We start from the raw sequence: 20,593 nt of genomic DNA on the forward strand, positions 1-20,593 counted from the left end.
AAGAGGAGGAAACTGAAGCTACAGTTTGCACAGACTCTACAATATTAGCAAAGCAGAGGAGTCTTTATTTCTGCTGTGACACTTGGATGATAGGCCCAGACATTTCAGGTCCCTGAGAACAAACTATGAGTTATTTAAACACCACAGTCTACCTGATTATTGCTGCTGTGTACCGATCTTCTGATGACTACTTCCAGGAGGAAAACACTTTTAGGGTGTGGTGAAATATCTCCAATGAATGTTACCAGCACCTTGTTGAACCTGCATCATGGAGAGTAAGGGCAGATTTCAAGACATAAAGGAGGTCCAACCTGGTATTAGCAAGATGTACAGATATAGATTTTTGCAATGGTCTTGGAGGAACATTGTCTCGCTTCACTGTGTACTGTACCACTGGACATGGTTGAAATGACAATGAAGCCACTTGACTTGATGTACCTAATAAAATGGCCATTGAATCAGATTTACTGACCCTGCATTTAGATTATTTACATTAAAATATAAAACCTTTGCATTATTTAATGAGTTGTACAAGTGAATAATTGAAGAATAAAACAAAACAAACAAAAAAAAAAAAATCACTTGTTGGCTGCTTGACAGTAATGTTACAGCAAAGCCACTGGATATCACCATCGACACTGCGTGTGTCAATTAACTATGTAAACATGTAACTTGTGTTCATCATATTTACTGCACTCACACTGGAAAACTGGCCCAGAGTCCTTAGTAATGAAATTCACAGATGTCAAAGCTACAAATATCAGCTTTTCCAACAGCTTCTACTCGGCAGCCTACAAAAACACAGCAGGTCATTCAGATCAGAAGGCTGGCTGCCAGCTATCTGACTTTTCACTCCTCGAGTGTTTTACAGAAACACTCAAACACCTGCTGGCTTCTTTCAAAGTCTAGAGTTTAAAAACATATGGTCAATTCAATTCTTTCAAAAACAAATAAACACAAAGACACATTTTTCCAATTTTTTCCAAACTTTATTTGATGACAATATACAAGAACATCTTGAGCACGGAGACCCTCCCTGGCTGTCTGGGATCACTGTGGGGAAGAAAAAAAAAAAATCAATACCACAGCAAATTTAATTTAAACTACAGCAAAAGAAAACCTCACAGGGAGTTTCAGTAAGTTAGAAGAGTGCAAATAAAGACAAATGTTCACAAAAAAAAGTTGCATTTTTTGTTGGGACAGTTTAAATTCACACTTGAATGCAGTCTGAGTAAGACATTTTACTTGAAGAACATAATGTCCAGAGTAAAATTCACACATCGACAGGCTTTTAGTTGAGCTTCCTCCCACACAAAACAAGCTAAAACCCACATGCTACACTCTGCTTCTATTAACTACAGATATGCACTATCAAAGCAGTCTGTTCAAATCTAAGACAGAGTGGGAAAAGCCCACTGTAGCAGATAAAGTGGTAGAATGGGCTGGAGTAGTGGGAAAACACATAAGCTGGGAGTTTAAAAACACCATTGCGGGGGGTGAAAAACACTGAAGGAAAACTGCAGGGAAAATAAGGGATGACATGCACGGCAAAGCTCAGGTCTATCAGCGTCTGATGTGCAACACATTAGCACACCATGCTTGTTCTGCTTCTATACCTGCAGACTGACACTTCATTTCTGCAAAAGAAATCCATGGGAAGCAAAATCAAGAACAAAACATGGCACAAAAACGATGTTAACATGTTGAAAATTGAAACGTGGAATAGAAAAGAGCTCTGAATGGACCCGAGAGTTCTGACCAAGGCCAACAGACAGCACCACAGGCATGGCTGGACAGTGTCAATATTTTCCTAGCCAGCTGTGCTGTAGCTATTCCAGATGCAGTGAATTGGGCTAAAACACTGTCCAGCTGGGCTGTGACATTCAGAGATCTATTCTATGTGACTGATGCCAAAGAGGGTACAGAAGTATGCAGGGTTTCAAGAGATTACATAATCATTTAAGCACTACTTTGATTTATTGTTTGGGCGATTTCCTCGCTATGTTAACAGGTTTATAAAACTACAACACTATTAGTTTACAGTAGTACTTGTTAGTACTAGGAGAAGGGATGGGTAGTATTATGTATTAACCGGTGGGGTCAGATCCTTTCATATTGGATGAGTGTACATCCAAAGACAAAAGCACTACAGCTTTAGTGAAAAGATGGATCAGGGGTGGTGCAAAAGCAGGAGTTACTGAGCTACTGAATGTAACTCCTGGATTATCTGCACACTGCATTTAAGTCTATTTCTGGAAAGCATTTACCTTCTACAGTTTCCGAAGACAATGAGATATGATTGGAAAGATGACAAAGGAAATTAAAATAGCAGAAGAGTTGTGGAGAAACAAAGATTAGCAGGGTAGAATAAAAGGACAGGTGTGTAATGAAAATCAAGAAATACAGAGATTTCACAGTAGCTTGGATAATGGTCAAGACTATTTCCCCGTGGAAAACTATGAGGTTGGTCAACGAGTGCTCACGATACCTTTTTGCCAGCAGCGCCAACACTGGCCTTCTTGACGCCTCGTACTTTCTTCATTCTGTTCTTGCGTTCCTTGCGCTGTTTCCTGGAGGTCTTCTTTTTCTCATAGAGACCGTGCTGAGGACACAAAGACAAACGCATTTTATTTTACAGACTGTAAAAGAACATGGGAAACCTCGAGACTGTGAGAGGCTTTTAAAAAGACCCGTCAGAGTCAGAGCTATTAACGGTTTATATTTCATAGTTAGTTTTTCATTTTATTTCATTCTCACTTTTTATTTTTAATAATTTAGTTTAATTTCGTTTCTAGAGTGGATTTTCTTGTTTCATTGTTCTTATTTTTATTAGTTCAAGTGTTAGTTTTTGTCTCTTTAAATACTACTGTATGACAATCACATGTCACAGGCAAAGTTTAGGAAACTCAGTGCAGGCATAAGAACTTAAAAAAAAAAGACTCAATAGACACATCCTTTTTAATAACAATGTTATCAAACTAAGAAAGGACATTTCCTCTATGTTCAAGGGCTGCTCTGCTAGAGTTCCACCAAAAACTTAAAATCAATCAAATGTAAAACTGTGTTCAGTATCTAGTTTACAGGAGGGCTGAACCAATTCACCGTTAGCACTTCTTTATCAGAGATACTATCATTATTACTAACAGGAACACATTTTCTTCTTTTAAATACAGGCTACTGCAAAAAATGAATTAGTGGTAGTTCAAGGCATCATTAAACTGTATGTCCACCCAATGGCTCTGACCCCACTGTTTTTAATACTCTCTGCTCCACTGCATGGCATACGATGGAGACGTCCTCAGAACTGATTCTGAAAATGCAACAGTGTTTTGCTGCTGTAGATCTTTTTTAGGCAGCATGTGTACTGAAGCTTGACTATCCTTACATGCTGAAAAGGACAGGAAACATCACACACACATAGGGCACAGCAAAACAACTAAGTGGAAGAGGGGGGGACTAGTGCAACTAGTTGGGGGTACGGAAGTACTTTGCGATGCTTCCTTGAAATACTGGTTGCTATTTTATTTGAGACAGCTTGCCACTGTAAAATCAGCTATGGTCCATGGTATATGGATGGTTAGTCTAATGCAATGTAGCCAACATTATACCTGTACAACGATTAGGAGGCCACTCAACAACCATCCTAATAGTTCAGTGTGTTTTAACAGACTGTTAAAAATGTTTCAATAAATGGTCTGCTACAATCAAATCAGCAAACATCTTGATTTAAATACATGGGAGAACCTTTTTCCTCCTCCACGGTGCCATATTGGGTACAGAGAATTAGGCACTTCTCGTGATATTGGTTTCCTGAATCTCTGGTATCATGACTCAAGCAGGGTCTTCATAGCAAGGTGCTAACTATTTTGACAAACGCGTATCCTGATAAGTCAATAGAAGCCCCATCATTTTCCCTTTCTATATCTCTCCAACATACCGCATGTTTATATGCATCTACATGCAGAATATCAGCCAATATCCCTGTCACATTTTACTCTGTAAAAACATCAAATCTGGTACTAATCTGGCTCTAGTTCAAGATAATAAATACTACGTCCTAATGTCATCAAAAGCTCTTCTCGGGTAAAATAATATTCCATAACATTACACTGGAGGTCCAGACTCGTGCAAAATTTGTGAGATGGCTGAGAGAACATACATCTCCTGCTCATATATACCAATTTCAACAGACAGCTCTCTGATTTTTGTATAGCCACTTGTGTTGACTTGACTTGGCAAAGTTATTCAAAACTCACCCTGGCCAGTCTGTGCTTGGGCTCATTCTTCTTGGCATAATCTAGGGAGTCGTACACCATGGCAAAGCCTGTTGTCTTGCCGCCACCAAACTGAGTCCTGAAGCCAAAGACGAAGACGACATCAGGGGTGGTCTTGTACATCTTGGCGAGCTTCTCCCTGATTTCAGTCTTTGGGACTGTGGCCTTGCCGGGATGGAGGACATCGACGACCTACAGAGAGGAAGGGCAGGCGATAAATGTGCTGCTTCAGGACTAGAGCTTAAGCTCGAGATGTGATCAACTATGAACATGAGAGCCCTTACCATTTGCTTCCTCTGAAGCAGTCGGTTCGTCATGAACTTGCGGGTCCTGACTGTTACAGTGTCGTTCTGAAGACGAAAAGAAATTATGCATTAGCAACGAGAAAACTGCTGTACTTGTAAGAGCCTCATAATAGTGAAGATAGAGGCTCACCTGTCTCACCCTACCTAAATACCACTATGTTGACATAACCGTTAAGTCCTCGACTCTCCTAACGTTTACACGGTGTGTTAACTTAGAAATAAAACAACTAATTGCTGTAAAGCCTATTTCTGTCCGTTACTGAAGTGTTCTTGTGGTACTTTAACAAACATGCTAGCCTAACGTGTGGGCCGCCATTAGTGTAATTATGCTAACGTTAGCTGCCATAGGTAGGACTGTAAGCTGCGCTACTTTGTGTTTATTTTCTAAATTAACGTATTATCTAAGCGTGCTAATGTGGCCATGTGGTGCATAGAAAACAATTTACAACGACTGGAAAGACGAGTGTAGCCTCTGGTGTGTGCAATATGCGGATCGACCTCAGTCAGACTAGCATCCTGACGGTATCTCTGAAATTTCTCTAAGATCGTTTCACACTACAACAATATCAACATTTTATTATAAAGCAGCTCTAAAGGATCACTTGGTCTGAGAGAAATGTGTGTTGGTGAACGGATGGCCTCGATGATCGACAGATTTTACTCGCAATTTTCACCACAAGACTCACCATCTTGACGCCGGCCTCGCTCAGGGACGTAGAAAAGGAGGAAGGACCAGCAGGCAACCGGATTAATGCCTGCACAAAATTTAGCGAGCATGTTACTCGTACTGCCTGATGGAAAAGATGATATCGGCGAAATTTTATTTTATTTCGGTTTCTAACAATATTTAATAAATGTGAAAACATTTTAATTACGCTACAAAGAAATAGAGCCTATTATATGATACTTTTAAAGAAAAATCCAGAACTTTCCTCACCATAAAAACATTTGGCGTTTGAGGTAAAAACTGTGGACGTTTGTTTCTGCCACTTAAAAAAATTGTTTTTCATCGGAAAAAATACTTTTTTTCCATTTACAAATCAAAATTCTTGTTGCTATACAAAATATCGGGTTATTTTTAAAAAAACAAACAGGTTCTTATCTCAAACGCTTAGATCATTAGCTCAAAATTTTGACTTAATTTACATTTTAGATTCTCGGAGTTTTTAGTAATTTTCGCATTGGTTTGAGTAAGTCAGTCCAACAAAACTTGTTTTCAGTGAAGGAAACAAACTTCCAGAGTAAAATGACATAATGAACAACACTTCTGGCAGTTCTTCAGTTCACTAGACATCAATTCTCATTTTATAGTCATTAATTTTAAGAGATGGACAGAAAACACAACACAGCTAACAACATTTTTTTAATACTGTAACATACTGGGCTGAACCTTTTAGGTAGGACCAAATTGCTTTTTGATGAAAACATTTCATTTCCAAACTGCGCTGGAAAAAAGGACACTGTAAGTGCAGGTTTTTGTCAGGGTAACTCCAAACACACACCTCTTTTGGAGCTTCAAGATCCATCCACTTTAACAATGCCCATCCCCCTAAAAAAAAAATAAAAAAAATAGGGAGATGACTATATAGTTTTTGGAGTAAAATTAGGGAATAGACTAAGTGTAGAGCTCAATTTCCAAACACAGTTTAAAAATATTTTTTTCTTTTTAAACCAAGTATAGGTCAGATTTGTTTCTATATGTACATACATATGTAGTTATTGAAGAGATTATGAAAGAGCAGTAACAGAGATAGGATTAAGTATTAAGCAGTTTTCCAAACATGTAAAGTGAGTGGTGCAGTGTTGTTGGTGGTAATTCAGTATCCTCCCTCTTGTTTATTATGCACTTTTGAAATAGAGCAATCAATTTACTTATGAACATAAACACCAACAACACACCAAACACCATTTCTTTTTTTTTAAGAAAGTACGTTACATGCACTATTGTGTTAGATGGTAATAGGTGGTTGGCTAAACAACACTCAATGAATAAAAGACATAGGAAAATGTTTACAAGGGTGATCAGATAAGAAAGATCAACTTCAGCACACCTGTTTGCACGAGTGTGATTCTGCCTCTCCAAGTTGCCAAAACCACACACAAAGAAGAAAAATAAAGCCCCCAAAAAATCTTGTTTTTCCTTTGTTACAGAATTTTATTGATCTTGCAGCAACAGTGTCCACTGGCATTGGAGTCTCATTTAAAATAAACGTCATTTAAAAATCAGAACAAAAGATTACAGTAAAGTTGGTTTCAAATTTGTCTCTCAAAGCATAATATTAAGCCCTCTTTGTGAAACTGAAGTCACTGGAAAGAAATCTGCCGTGTAAATTATAATGCCGTAAAGACTTATCACGAAACATGGCCAGAATTAATAACGGCAAAAAGAAGAAAAAAAATAAAATAATCTGACAGACATCAGAGGTTCCAGTCTTACTGAGAAACAAACTTCATGTTGAGTCATTTACCGAATTCAGAGCTGCTACTTGGACAGAGTACAGTTAGCAGGTATGAATATGATTTGTGGTGTTAAAAAGAAAAAATATTATTTGAACATGAGTGTGCGGTACTCTCACATTGCCAACTTCAATATCCCATATTTACCATTGCACTTCAAAACTTCACAGCTGTTTGAGGATAGAAAAATGGCAAAGAAAATAAAAAGTATTCCTTTTGCTCAATTGCCAAGTACAATGTTACCTGTTCAATGTTGCAGTGAAAAAATAAACATCTGTTGGAAAGTACAAATTGATGACCAGGTATCTAGTTACTGCATTTCATGTAAAGTAAGGCATGGGCAGGCGTGACTCATGAGATGAACAAGGTAATCTAAAATGGGTTAAGGACACTGGGGGACAGATTTGTTGATTACAGCATCCATCAAGCCTGATGCAAACAGTTTGTTCTGGCTGCAATTCAACAGGCTTGACAGTGCCCATATCCAAACAAATTCACTCAGTACTAAGAAACCGTATTAAAAAATAAAATGCATATAAAACATCTGGACTATTTCAAGTTTTCCAAAATCTTGTATCGCACCAAAAACATCAGCAGGATATTAACCATTTCCATGTTCTTCTAAATGTTTTTATCTGGTTTGGAAAGCTCCCAGCACATGGTGCCAAGTATCCTTCGACTTTATCAAATTATGAATGCAGAGCACCTGCCAACACAAGATCAAAGTGTAGTAAAAAAAAAAAATAAAAAAAAAAATAATTTTTTTGGCAGATGAGAAACATGAAAATAAAAATCACAGCGAGGCCACGGTCGTGATGAAATGAGTGGCTTTATATTGTTATACTGAAATGTAACTAAAATCAAAAGCTTGTTTGTCAGTTGCCAGGTTGAAACCTTACATAAGTGGGAAGTACAATCATTTTTTGATTAAAAACCGCTCAATCGCAGGCTAAAATTCATTTTAAAAAAACAAAAAAAACAACAAACAAACAAAAAAACAAACAAAAAAACAAAACATATCTTGGAAATTGGAAACTTGTGCACCCTTGTGTTGATAATGAAGAGTGAAGTCTTGGAATAGCATGAAATCTTCACCTAATTGAAAACACAGCATCCCTTTACAAACCATCACTGGAAACTAAAGAGTCCAACTGATGATGATAATAATAATAATAATAATAATAATAATAATAATAATAATAATAATAGACTGTGGGGCTTTTCAAGTAGTTTCAAAACAATTTAAAAAAAAAAAAAAATCACTGAAATATCATGCTAACAAGGGTCTTCAAAACCAAAGACTGTGTGGAATTTCATATGTTTCGATTGATTCCGAGGCAAAGACTAAAAAGAAAAAATTTAAAAAAATAACCACTTCCTCTCCCAATTAACGTGGATTATTTCCTGTTTTACGTCTCTGCTGGGGGACTCCCGAGAAATTGGACTAATTTGTTTGGGCATTCTGGGAGAAGCTCCCGTGTTGTGAAGTTAATTTGTACTGCAACTGGTAACCATGGAAATCTATTCAAATAAACCGAGTTTCCAGCAATGGCCAAACTGTACCTGTATGATAGACTGAATCCCCATGGTTTACACACATTACATCCAGCAGTGAGACAAAGAGCTAAAGAAGATGGCTGCCATGAGGGCTCACGACATTGGTTTCTACAAGCCAAGCCACTGGCACACGTGTTGCCAGGTTATTTCCTTTTGCTGGTGTGGTTCCAGTCGGTTAGATGTCCATTTCAAACTGAGCATCATCACCTTTAAAGCACAAAGAAAGGGGAACAGGACAAGTAGGTATTGAGATGTGTCTAGAAGAGGCAGATTAATTAATCAATATGTGGAACAGTGGATCTTTTACCAGTTGTAGGCTTCCCATCGTGGTTGTTGACGTGGTTGTTGGCTTCATTCTTCTGGTTCTCAGTCAGAACATTTAGACTGGTCACGCCAGGGATGACAGGCAGGTGAGCCGGTGGAGTCTGGGCAATGGGAGAATTGCGCCGATCCAGGAGGAACTTGCGGTCGTAGATGATCCGGGTTCCTGAAACGGGAAACATCAAGTTTCTGCTACCTTTCAAAGAGATGGTGAATATGGGTGCAGCTTAATTTGTTTAAAGGCAAAAGCCTGGTCTTCATCCACAGGGGCCAGATTCAACTATATGCAATAACATTAGTGAAGCCAACTTCCTGCACATATTTCCCCATTAGGTTCTGAGTTTCCCTGTACACACTATTGTCTAATAATTTCTGAATAAACGTACTAAAATCTGCAGTCTTGATGGCCATGGTGACATCACAGTATTTGCATTCGTGGCTGACTCAAAATGCAGTTTGACCTTTTTCCTCTTCTCCATAGCAGGCAAACACAGGTGAAACTAATAACATTAACATCAGCTTGTTCACAATAACGGCAGCACAGGTCAAGTTGATTTCATCAGCAGCACCTGTGTGACTGATCAAATCAGCTGAGCTTCTTCAAATTTTAGTTTCACTTCTTCCTCTCAGGCGTTTTCTTCCTGCTCCTAAGAAACCCCATCTATTCATTATTCTAGCCTAAAACTAAATGTGCATTTAGAGTGTAGTTGAGCAGTTTCATTTCACTGTAAACTGACTGTCCTTTTGTGGTTGTAATGCTTAATACAGACATTTCCTGTACAAACCGTTTGCTGATAATGAAAGAAAAACAGTGCTGTGTAATCCTGCGCACTGTTTTTTTTTTGGAGACCTATAATGTAAATGTTCCTCTCTTTGCCTGTATCTGTGCTAAAGTCCATAAATGCAATAAATGTTACAGTCTACACAAAAAGGTCCAGATATATTTTTGTAGTGCATCTTTGAGGTATTTTTGTTCGTTTCCCCAAAAATAATTAACACAATTCAGCAGCTACATACTGAACATAGAATACAGAAACAAAGTATCCAATATTGATAATATTGATATTAGGATCAAACCACCCACTTCTAGAAATGAATGCTTTAACAGAAAGTCTCTATGTAAGTACTATTACTATGCAGAATAAAGCATATCAGTGATGCCAGTCAGGCAGGAAAATTGTGTAAAATTGTCCTTATTGGAAAGGATCCTTTAGTGCGGGCATGTCAAACTCATTTTACATTGTGGGCCTCATTACAGCCCATTTTGATCTGAAATGGACCTGTGAAACTGCCCTTTCAGCAACTGAAAACAGTTCAACTACACATTTAATCTGCATTAAATATGAGAAAAATAAACAAATGCTCATTCTCAACAATACTTCTCTGTTTCTCTGCATGGTAAAGAAATGTTGCTGTAGTAAACGAAATAAATCTGTCAGCACAACTCTTTGGGCTTACATTGTAACAAATAAACGTGGAAATTTACAGAAGGTTCTGGTAGGCCCATACTGTGCTATAATTACAAAACCAAGTTTCTGTTCATTTACAGGACTTGTTTTACTGCAGACCTATTGTCAAAACATTTAATTCATTGTTTATCTGTTACTTAATCAATTGTACGTATACACTGACAAAGTGGAGATCTTTATGTGCAGAAAAAAACCTGTATAAAACTTATTAAAATACATTTAAAAGTCCAAAATTTATGCCCTCTTTCACATTTTCCATCGCCATCCAGTGGGCTGGATTGGAGTCTTTGCCGGGCCAATTCTGGCCCCTGGGCCTTATGTTTGGCAACCCTGCTTGAGTCCTTGTAGAAATCAAGTATTATGAACTGAAGCTAAAACATATGGAAGCTTGTTTCTGCCACTGAAAAACTAAATTTCTTGCGATCCATAAGTCAAAATATCGACTTAATAACTCATTTTGAAGTTAGTAACTTAATAAGTCAAAACTTCGACTTATGCATGAAAAAAAAATCCCAGTGGTGAAAACGAGCTTCCACAGAGACACGCCTTTACCTGTAATCTAACGATCATCAGATTTCTGCTCACCACCGCTGGCAAATGTAACAAGTACACCTTTATACAGTTTCAGGTAACGATGCACTAATGGAATCTCTGCGTTGCCAACGAGCCAATCAGGCAGCAGCTAGAGCGCACGGGGGCGGGGCTAAGCTTTGTTTTTGTTTTCATCTGGATGACAAGGCAGCCTAGGCCAACACTGCCAGGCACAGTTGAAGCTTAGCTGAGACCACAAGCACCACCTCACTCCAAATTCCCCTCTTTCCCTACAAATCGACGACAAAGCAGGCGAGCTGCCCTCTCACCTCCAGGAGTGGTAGAGAATAAAGTGCCTCCGGGGGTGGTACAATAGTCATGAGGTAGCTGCGTTGTGTCGTTGATCAACACCGTCTTGGTCGGGATGGCCCTGCTCTCGCTAAGCTGACGACTGGTCGACATTTTTGTTTAGCGCTGATTTGGTGACAAATCCAGCAGCTACAGAAAACTGGGGTGTTTGTTTCCCGACGGACGGTGGAAACCCGGGCCGTTCCCCACTCTCGTATGTCTTCCCTAAAGCTTTCTTGTCTCTCCTTTCGTCCTCCCAGCCGTCAGCACCGTCCCCTCCCTCAGCAAGGCAGGAAGCACGACAAGCTGCGTCCGGATGTGAGGTCAGCCGTGCGAGGCGTCACTATCGGTTAAAACCTTTTTTTATACGTTAACAGGGAAACCTGTATGTTCTTCGGAAATCATGCATGCTGGCAAGAAATGGATGGACTTGTAGGTGTTTCTGTCATGCAACATAAAAAAACAAAAACAAATGGGGGGACATGGCTGTACATGCATGTAGAGTTTCCCCTTTCCTTGCTAAAAGTGAAAACATTATCTTTTATTTTATGAAAAAAGGGTTTAATAGCAGAATAGGAGGCGGTTATAATTAAAATTTATTAAATAATTATAATAATTCTTAAAACTGAGTTTGGTGTTGCTATAAAATATGTACACATCCACGTTAATTTCTATTTTTAAGGTTTCTGAAGAGACAACTATGAGAAGGATGGCAGCAAATGTGAAAGGGAAGGTTTACAAGATGGTAGTGAGACGTGCTATGATGTATGGTTTGGAGATGTTAGCACTGAGAAAAAATATATATTGGACAATAGGATGTTTATGATGGAGCTGGCAGGCAAGAGGAAAAGAGGACATCCATGAATCTTGTCCTCAGAAAAGATTCATGGATGTAGGGAAGGAGGACATGCAGAGGGTTGGTGTGATAGAGGGGGGTGCGAGGGAGATGATCTCCAAAACGAGCCATTGGAAGCTTTCTCATAGATGATCACTTTGGGATCATCTACTCCGCTTGCCTCAGAATTGAAGTGTAGTCGGAAGAGGGATTTTAAATCAACCTTTACAAAACACAGATATACCTTAAAGTTTCTGCGAGAATAGAAATAGAGAATAAAAGCTAGTAAAAGCAGTGTTTCTGGGTGCATCACTTGTTGAATGGAGGGCAGCTGGCAGCTGTATCTGGTCATAATGGGTCTGCTGTGTTAACCTCCTGGAGCTCAAAGCAGTGCAGAAGGTGTAGCGTCAGTGGTGAGCTGATCAAATGAATATGATTGTACGGTCACCTCTGAGCACTTATGTTGGCAGTTAGCTGAAAGCATTATCTACAGATCAAAACAAGTATAATGGCAAGGCACTTGGATCCAAAAAAGAAAGGGCAGAAGATGAACTGGACAGCAACAAGTGCAGGAAGCTGAAGCATGATTGACAACTGACAAGAAATAGTGGAAGGAGCTAAGAGTAGTTTGTAGTTATTCATGCAGTTTAGAGCTCCATGCCCAATCCTTTAGCTTAACTATGCACATTCTTGTATGATTCTTTTTCAAAAGAAAAGGTGATTCTCTATGTGTGTGTGATGCAAAGAGTTTCCATGTTTGAGAGTGTGTAATTTTGTGTTATATTGTGTTATAATTTTTGTCAACAGAGACCGGATGTCTGTAAACTAGACCAGACAGAGAACAAACTATAAATTCACAAACTATGCATCTGACGAGCCAGACCAAAATCAATGTACTGGCAAAATGCTTCTTGCACGGATCTGCAGGGCGAGGCCATCTTGTTCCAGTTTGTCACCTGTAGATGGCATTACATGGATTCTCTGTTTCCCCCTTCCAGCAGGTTTATCGGAGAGCAGGCATGAAGTGAAAGTAGGAGATATATGATCATTAGAACCTGAGGTCATCAGTTCTTCCTGCAGGAGGCAATCAGCTAAAGACATTTTTTCCATCTCCTGACAGCAGAGAGGAAGAGATGCCTTCAGACACTGCGCAGGTGTTTTCGTTCAACGTCGACCTGTTTGTAAATTTATGCATGGCGAGGGATCCCCTGCTGTCTGCTTACTGGATTTGAGGCTATCACTTGCACTTTCCTCTTCAATTTTTTGTGCATATATTTGCATATTGTTATATTTGTTCAACCTGTGTTGTTCCTGCTTTGTTTGAGTTTGTTGATGGGCCTTTTTTCACATTTCACATTAATTCCACATTTAAGTGGAATTTGGAATACATATATTGAGAATCCAGATTTAGACTCTGTTATCAGGACTGTTCTGTCAGGGAACATTTTTCGTAAACCACGAAAACAGACAGCTGACATCATTTAAACTCTTAAGTAAGTAACTAAAGCTTGCAAATGAGAAGAAAACCCTTAAGTTAGCAGGACTGTTTAAATATTTTAAATGAATTTGAGATGAACCCCATTTTCTTATCTTTATTTTTTGCACAATTTGAATATATTATGTCAATTTGTGAATCATAATGTCTTATATATGTTTTTTCCTCTTAGTTTTTGTATAAACTCTCAACCTTTAGTACACATGTATCGTGGATAATGGATAATATTGTTAGCACTGATGTTCACAAATAAAGTTCTAGCTTGGTGGTTATTACTAGTAATGAAGTTCAATGGGAGAATTATTTTTTCTGTTGAAGCTAATATTTCCAATCGCCTATAAAGGCATCATTGGCTAAGTACGCATGCGCGGTGCCCTCGGTGACTGACAACGCAGCGCGAGAGCCCTGCGCAGACTCTTCCGACACCATCCTTCACCCAAATCCAGCGTGAAACAGAAAGCCAAACGACAACATGAGCTTCTCAGTAGAAGAGAGGGGAAACCCGAACTCCCTGAGCTACCGCTTGTTTTTCAGTAAGTAGGAAATAAGCACAAGTAATAACGTTTCGTCTTTATTCTCTACTTTTAGGACTTTCTTCAAATGCCACCGGCTAGTCGCAACCTCCCACGTGTCACTTATTCATTTGTTTTGCACGTTCCCTTCAGTCATATCAGTGAAGTGTGTGTATTTACATATATCCTTGCAGAAGGAATTAATAGAATGTTTTAAAACCGATAGTAAATCTCCTCTCGAGTCCAATAACCTGGCCTAACCGGTCCTTTAGGTTTTGCCCTGTGAAATAATGATGGATCTGACATGAAGTGGCTATACCTGATCGGCGACCTACCTGTTTGTACATGGGAGAAGGAAGTTGCTTTTGGCTAACTTTCGCACGATGCTAAATTACCTGCAGGCATCATAAATCCTTGGAGATGGTGGGACTACGCCCTCATTGATTTATTACAACCCCCGCTCTTATTTATTGTGGGTCAAAGTGTATTTAGTAATTTCAGCAAGGGCTTTGACTGTCATCACATCATAATCTAGTGTTGTTGTTGTCTCACAGTTTACAGTTTTTATGGCTAGATTACTGCAGGTTTTTCATTAAAGCACGTTCATACCAGCTGCAGTAAAGAAGTAAGGGCAAAATAAGCTCCGGTTAAGTATGCACGGCAGAGTCCAGCCTTTGCAAGCAGGGGCCTCCGAGCACGATATGAATGACTTCATTCAGCTGAATGCTGTCATTGAGCAGTTTGTATTTGCCTGCCGTATTCATACAATGTTTAATCTTTGTTGCAGAAAATGCTGAAGGGAAGTACATCTCACCATTTCATGACATACCTATGTATGCTGACGAAGGCCAGGTAAGCCACCTTTACCCTGTTGCGTATGTAAATATGCGTGCATTTATAAGATCAGCCCTCAAGATAAATTTCCCCTGCAGCACAGGCAGTGATGTTCAGCTGCTTTTTTTTCTGTAGTAGTGAGCCAATAATCGATTTGCAAGGCAGTGGCCTTTACTCCATGTCCTCAGTGCTGTGTCAATACCTTTTGTGATTACTGTAGATTATTTATCTTATCTGCCAGCAGCAGTTAATTGAAGCAATACCTGAGCATGAGCTTGAATGGATGATAAAAAGTTTAGAATTGTCTCGCTTAAGTATGAATGAAAAAAAAAAAAAACTTAAAATAACTTAAAGACAGTTCAATAGATTTCTTTCTCTCTGTTTTTCAGAACATCTTTCACATGGTTGTTGAAGTGCCAAGATGGACAAATGCAAAAATGGAGGTAAGACTGGTGCTGCGCAAAATGCATTCTTTCTGAAGGTGCAGTTGATTGACACAAGAAGGAAAACAAACAAAAAATATATATACTTTTGAGGTGTTTTCACTTACTGAGTGCAGCCCTGACATCGGTGTGTGTGAGAATGCAGATAAGATATTACGTGCTTTTTAGTCTAGTACAAAGTCTGTGCAATACCTGTTGGAACCAATAGAATAGTGCAGGTAATAGTCCAGCCGATATAATTTTTCCATTAGTAGACTCCTGTTCTTTGTGAGAAGGGGCAACTTCAGTTCTCCCTTGACAAGGACAGTGGGAGAAATGTTTTGTCACTCAAGTCTCGAGACTGAAGATTGCTCCATAGCGATATTTAGGGCTCATTACCAGTTATCACAATCATTTGATTGCACTTCTTGTTACCAATGGTGGCACTATCAGTTATGAGGTTTAGGTGGTGATTACTTTTTCTCACAGGGCCATGTAGGTTTGGATAGCTTTGTTCCCTTAATAGATGAAATCATTCAAAAACTGCATTTTATAATTACTCAGCTTATCGTTGTCTAATAATCACATTTATTTGATGATCTGAAAAATGGAGATGTGACAAATATGCAAAAGGAGAAAAGAAATCAGGAAAGAGGTTTTTTTTTCACTGCATCACTTGTAGTTTACTTGTTAATTTTCTGTGCTAGTCATTTCAATACAGTAACTAGAAAAATTTGCATTTCCTGCGAAAATGCTGTGTGGATGCCTTAACGCTGAAGATGTCTGCTGAAAAAAGCTGAAAAAGTTGAAGAAAAAAAAACGTTGCCCTGAGCAGGATTCGAACCTGGCCCTTCTGGTCTCAAGGCAGCTACTCATCTCACTGAGCCAAACTCATTCTCACAAAGAAGAGGTGGAGAGACTGACAATTCTGCTGAAATGAGCAGAAGCTGCTGAGAATTGTGCTGATAAGAGGTGAAAAGGCTAAAAATTTTGCAGAAAAGAGGTGAATCAGTAGAATTTCTGCTGAAAAGAGGTAAAGAAGCAAAAAGATGCGCTGAAAAGAGATGAATCAGCAGAAGTTCTGCTGAAAAGAGGTTTTTGCTGAAAACAGCTGAAAAAGCTGAAATTTGTGTTGAAAAGAGTTAAATAAGTTGAATTGGTAACTGAAAGAAATGTTGCCATAAGCGGGATTTGAACCCGGGCCTCCCAGTCTGAGAACAGATGCTCATCTCACTGAGCTAAAACACAGGTCAACCCGGCAAGGAAAATCAGTGAGGCCACTGATAATATGGCAGAAATGGGCAAAAAAAAATTCAATATCTCAAAAAGTATAGAAGTTATGAGCACCAAAAGTCATAGCTGGAAAGAGCAGAATTTTTTTTTAAAGATTTGAACGGTGAAAATGGCACAAACTGCGGGAGTAGTTAAGCGCCGAAAAACGTACGGAAGCAACTTGAAGATGAAGAAAAGATAAAGAATAAAGAGAAACAGGAACTCAATGAGCTGCTTCATAATATGAGACTGCAACAGTATCTGTGATGTAGTCTGTGACGGTGCTGTAAATGTTTGTGCTCTCACTCCACTGTGACAGTGTGAAGTCATTGTTGCTGCACTGTTATATTTTTCCACTTGCCAAATGTTTGAGTGTTACGATCGCTGTAATTTCTGCCGTTAAAACGTTTTTCCCTTGGGCTAGAGATGTGAGCACATCTCTAACTTGCTGTCATTCAGCATTTACAGAATATTTCCCCTACATCTTTATTTGCCAGCTGCTTTCTTCTGTTCCCTGCAGAAGAATCTCCTAAGCCTCTTGAAAGTCGCCCTCATTACTCCAGATTTTCACCACAGGAACTCTGGTTGCAAACATCTTTACCAGAATCTTGTCTTAGGGAAAATGTAATCTTAAATGCTGAGTGTTGTCATCATTAGTTACTTTTTGCACTGTGATGAACTCTCTGAATTCTGCATCAGATCTTGGAAGATTTGGTTTGAGCTTATTCCACAGTGTATTTACTGTGGCTAATGCATTGTTTCCCAATTTTGATAGTTGTATGAAGAATTATTGTTTCTAGCTGTGCATGTAACATTAAGTTACAAGTGCATGCCATTTACCAGGAATGAACTTAATATTAACTGCATTAAAAAATTTCTTTCAGATTGCTACAAAAGACCTCTTGAATCCAATAAAGCAGGACGTTAAGAAGGGCAAGCTGCGCTATGTTGCCAATGTTTTCCCACATAAAGGCTACATATGGAACTACGGAGCCATTCCTCAGGTCAGTATTTTGTTCAAAAGAGCTGAAGTATCCACATTAGTAGATTGCTTGAACAGTGAGTTATTTAACTTCCTGCTTTCATGTCTTAGACGTGGGAAGATCCGGCACATAAAGATGGAGACACTGGCTGCTGCGGTGACAATGATCCCATAGATGTCTGTGAGATCGGCAGTAAGGTGCAGTGCACGCTGATGATTTTGTGATTGTTTCATTTCATAAATGAATAATACTGCCAATTATGTGATTTCTTCTTTGTTACTGAAAATTAACCACGAGCTGGAATGTCCTGTGTAGGTGTGCTCCCGTGGTGAAGTAATCAAAGTGAAAGTCCTTGGCATCCTGGCCATGATCGACGAGGGTGAAACAGATTGGAAAGTGATTGCGATCAATGTTGATGACCCCGAGGCCAGCGAGTTTAACAGTAAGTACCTCAGATTTCTCAGTTTTCGTTTTTCTGCATTAGCGTCATGAACTTATGACGATGACGTTGTCCATCATTAGACATCGGTGATGTCCGGCGCCTGAAACCTGGCTACCTGGAGGCCACAGTCGACTGGTTCAGGAGGTACAAAGTACCAGATGGGAAACCAGAAAACCAGTTTGCTTTCAATGAGGAGTTCAAAGACAAGGTCTCCACCTAACATCTCATTTAGCCAACCAGTCATTTTTTAAACACTTTGTCAGCATTTCCTTCTTTGTCAAACTCAGCATTCAGTTATAAAACAGTTCAAGGAACTGTCAAATTAGTTCCTGCATGTTCAGTTATAAAAGCTTTGATTACTTTATAATTACTATTAAAAGTCCTACACTCATATGTAGTTGCTGTTTTATGTTTCAGGACTTTGCCATTGAAGTAATCAAGAGCACTCACAACTTTTGGAAAGCCCTCATTTCCCAAAAGGCTAGCGCTGGTGAACTGAACTGGTAAACTCTGACTTTTATCAGCTGCTTTTAGAAGAAATGCAAACTTGCAGCCAATAATTTCTTGAATATAAGTAGTCATACTTACTATAAATCTCTATATTATCAAACAAAACAGCAAAAACACATGTGTGTCAGCTGGCGACAGCCCTTTCTGCTGCTCTGCAGATGAGGCTACTGCTGCTGTTGGTGAGGTAAGACTTCTATCCCTGCCAGATTTTGCAATATAACATCAGAAATTTCAAATTTGGGTCTCTTTGATGGATGTTTCTTTCTTTCTTTCTATTTTTTTTTTTCTTTCTAAAGACATGCCCGTGTGGAAAAGAAGACCCTGTCCCCTCGTCAGGTAACATTTCATATAATTGTTATGATTCTGAGGTTGAGTGTTCAGATGTGAGATTTACACGGTTGTTTTCATTCGCAGTTGATAAATGGTTCTACTATGAGAGGAAGTAAAAGAGGACCTTCTTCAAGTGGACCAGGAGGAAAGTTCATCTCTCACAGGAATATTTGAAGACCTACTTGGATTAGGAACCAATGGGATGATGGGTGGTGGGGTCTGGGTTTACCCATCTCCTTGTAGATGGAGAAGAATAGCGATACTATTGATTAATAGTAATGATACTGTAGAGAAAGAGAGCACTTATGTCATGACCAATGATTTTTCGCTTATTTAAAAAAAAAAAAAAAAAGTAATCTCTTTGCAGATGTGCTGTAATGAACAAAGTGCAGGCACTGTGCCTAGTAGATGTGCGTGTCCTGTCTGAGACCGAACTGCTTTAATAAAGCTTCTGAACGTGAACATGTGAGTTTGAGTGGAGTCATTAGTATTTAGTTTAGACCAGTGGTTCTCAAACTGTAGGGTGTTATAGTCACCTGATGATCATGGAAAGATGGAGCTGACACAATCAGTTTTTTAAAATTTTCATTTATTTATTTTTTAAGAGTACTGCTTTTCTTTTTCTTTTTTCTTTTTAAAAAAAAAAAAAATTGGGATCTGGCTTCTGAAGCGATGTAACAGAAAAGATTGAGAACGACTGGTTTAGAACATGGGCTTTATTGTTATTTATGTTTATATGCAATAACTGGGCATGCCACCACATCACATAGGTGCTCTATTGGATTGAAATCGGTTGATGGTGGAGTTAACTCGTTAACTCATTTTCGTGTTTAAGATTATTTGAACTTCGTGATGTGGTGGGTTATCCCGTTGGAAGCATCAGAAGATGGCAGCTTCCAACAGGGTACACCGTGGTCATTAAAGGATGGATGTGGTCAGCTACAATATTCAGGTAAGCTGTGGTGTTTAAATGATGCTCAATTGGCATGAAATAGCTGCACCCTTTTTTTTTTTTTTTTTTTTTTTTTTTACATCACAGCCAAAAGCCTGATGCTTTGACACCAGGGAGAACAGATCCATGCTTTCATATTTATGCCAAATTGTAACCCTAAAATCCAAATGTTGCAGCAGAAATTGAGGCAGAAAGCAAAGTAAAAGCCCAAACAAAAGTCTTCGGCCCCCTTGAACTTTCCACATTTTGTCACATTGCAGCCGCAAACATGAATCAATTTTGTTGGAATTCCACGTGAAAGACCAATACAAAGTGCTGTGCACGTGAGAAGTGGAACAAAAATCATACATGATTCAAAACATTTTTTACAAATAACTGCAAAGTGGAGTGTGCGTAATTATTCAGCCCCCTTTGGTCTCAGTGCAGTCAGTTGCCCATAGACATTGTCTGATGAGTGCTAATGACTAAGTAGAGTGCACCTATGTGTAATCTAATGTTAGTACAAATACAGCTGCTCTGTGACGGCCTCAGGTTGTCTAAGAGAATACTGGGAGCAGCAACACCATGAAGTCCAAAGAACACACCAGACAGGTCAGAGATAAAGTTATTGAGAAATTTAAAGCAGGCTTAGGCTACAAAAAGATTTCCTGAGCCTTAAACATCCCACGGAGCACTGTTCAAGCGATCAGTCAGAAATGGAAGGAGTATGGCACAACTGTAAACCTACCAAGACAAGGCCGTCCA

The 20,593-nt window shown here is 39.0% G+C and overlaps 3 protein-coding genes across 5 annotated transcripts; 1 reads left to right on the forward strand and 2 right to left on the reverse strand.

Annotated features, from left to right (window-relative positions):
* Nucleotides 1-967: 967 nt before the first annotated feature.
* Nucleotides 968-6,120, reverse strand: rps24 (ribosomal protein S24). Of its 3 annotated transcripts, XM_086259386.1 has the most exons (6): nucleotides 5,266-5,445; nucleotides 4,559-4,624; nucleotides 4,257-4,466; nucleotides 2,489-2,602; nucleotides 1,617-1,637; nucleotides 968-1,053 (listed from the first exon to the last, which is right to left on the reverse strand). In XM_086259386.1, the coding sequence occupies exons 1-5, from the start codon at nucleotides 5,443-5,445 to the stop codon at nucleotides 1,632-1,634; spliced, it is 576 nt and encodes a 191-aa protein (XP_086115512.1). In that variant the 3' UTR covers nucleotides 968-1,053; nucleotides 1,617-1,631. The 3 variants fall into 3 exon arrangements, with proteins under 3 accessions (XP_086115512.1, XP_086115513.1, XP_086115514.1); XM_086259387.1 differs by lacking the exon at nucleotides 1,617-1,637; XM_086259388.1 differs by lacking the exons at nucleotides 968-1,053; nucleotides 1,617-1,637 and adding an exon at nucleotides 6,082-6,120 and having other exon boundaries at nucleotides 2,480-2,602; nucleotides 5,266-5,334.
* A 590-nt stretch (nucleotides 6,121-6,710) lies between these two features.
* On the reverse strand, nucleotides 6,711-11,564 carry eif4ebp2 (eukaryotic translation initiation factor 4E binding protein 2). Its single transcript, XM_086259389.1, has 3 exons — nucleotides 11,244-11,564; nucleotides 8,901-9,080; nucleotides 6,711-8,800 (listed from the first exon to the last, which is right to left on the reverse strand). The coding sequence occupies exons 1-3, from the start codon at nucleotides 11,374-11,376 to the stop codon at nucleotides 8,769-8,771; spliced, it is 345 nt and encodes a 114-aa protein (XP_086115515.1). The 5' UTR covers nucleotides 11,377-11,564; the 3' UTR covers nucleotides 6,711-8,768.
* A 2,402-nt stretch (nucleotides 11,565-13,966) lies between these two features.
* Nucleotides 13,967-19,359, forward strand: ppa1b (inorganic pyrophosphatase 1b). The gene is made up of 11 exons (XM_086259379.1): nucleotides 13,967-14,125; nucleotides 14,892-14,956; nucleotides 15,328-15,381; nucleotides 17,517-17,636; nucleotides 17,726-17,812; nucleotides 17,931-18,057; nucleotides 18,138-18,265; nucleotides 18,475-18,560; nucleotides 18,676-18,751; nucleotides 18,864-18,903; nucleotides 18,982-19,359. Exons 1-11 carry the CDS (start codon nucleotides 14,065-14,067, stop codon nucleotides 19,011-19,013), a joined length of 876 nt encoding a protein of 291 aa, XP_086115505.1. The 5' UTR covers nucleotides 13,967-14,064; the 3' UTR covers nucleotides 19,014-19,359.
* Nucleotides 19,360-20,593: the final 1,234 nt, after the last annotated feature.

Source organism: Aulonocara sp. 'chitande type north' Nkhata Bay, linkage group LG13, assembly GCF_057382095.1.
Source record: "Aulonocara sp. 'chitande type north' Nkhata Bay isolate Kocher_YH1m ecotype deep benthic linkage group LG13, A_spYH_male_GT1.1, whole genome shotgun sequence".
Taxonomy (NCBI): domain Eukaryota; kingdom Metazoa; phylum Chordata; class Actinopteri; order Cichliformes; family Cichlidae; genus Aulonocara; species Aulonocara sp. 'chitande type north' Nkhata Bay.

Excerpts from the sequence above, each read along its gene's own strand:
- ppa1b (XM_086259379.1), top strand. The coding sequence starts at position 14,065 with ATGAGCTTCTCAGTAGAAGAGAGGGGAAACCCGAACTCCCTGAGCTAC. Across the intron at positions 14,957-15,327 it reads TGTATGCTGACGAAGGCCAG|AACATCTTTCACATGGTTGT; the intron begins GTAAGCCACCTT and ends TCTGTTTTTCAG. Across the intron at positions 15,382-17,516 it reads GGACAAATGCAAAAATGGAG|ATTGCTACAAAAGACCTCTT; the intron begins GTAAGACTGGTG and ends AATTTCTTTCAG.
- eif4ebp2 (XM_086259389.1), bottom strand. The coding sequence starts at position 11,376 with ATGTCGACCAGTCGTCAGCTTAGCGAGAGCAGGGCCATCCCGACCAAG. Across the intron at positions 9,081-11,243 it reads ATTCTCTACCACTCCTGGAG|GAACCCGGATCATCTACGAC; the intron begins GTGAGAGGGCAG and ends TTCCCGTTTCAG. Across the intron at positions 8,801-8,900 it reads CGATGGGAAGCCTACAACTG|GTGATGATGCTCAGTTTGAA; the intron begins GTAAAAGATCCA and ends TGTGCTTTAAAG.
- rps24 (XM_086259386.1), bottom strand. The coding sequence starts at position 5,445 with ATGTTTTCACATTTATTAAATATTGTTAGAAACCGAAATAAAATAAAA. Across the intron at positions 4,467-4,558 it reads TGCTTCAGAGGAAGCAAATG|GTCGTCGATGTCCTCCATCC; the intron begins GTAAGGGCTCTC and ends TCCTCTCTGTAG. Across the intron at positions 2,603-4,256 it reads CCAAGCACAGACTGGCCAGG|CACGGTCTCTATGAGAAAAA; the intron begins GTGAGTTTTGAA and ends TTGTGTCCTCAG.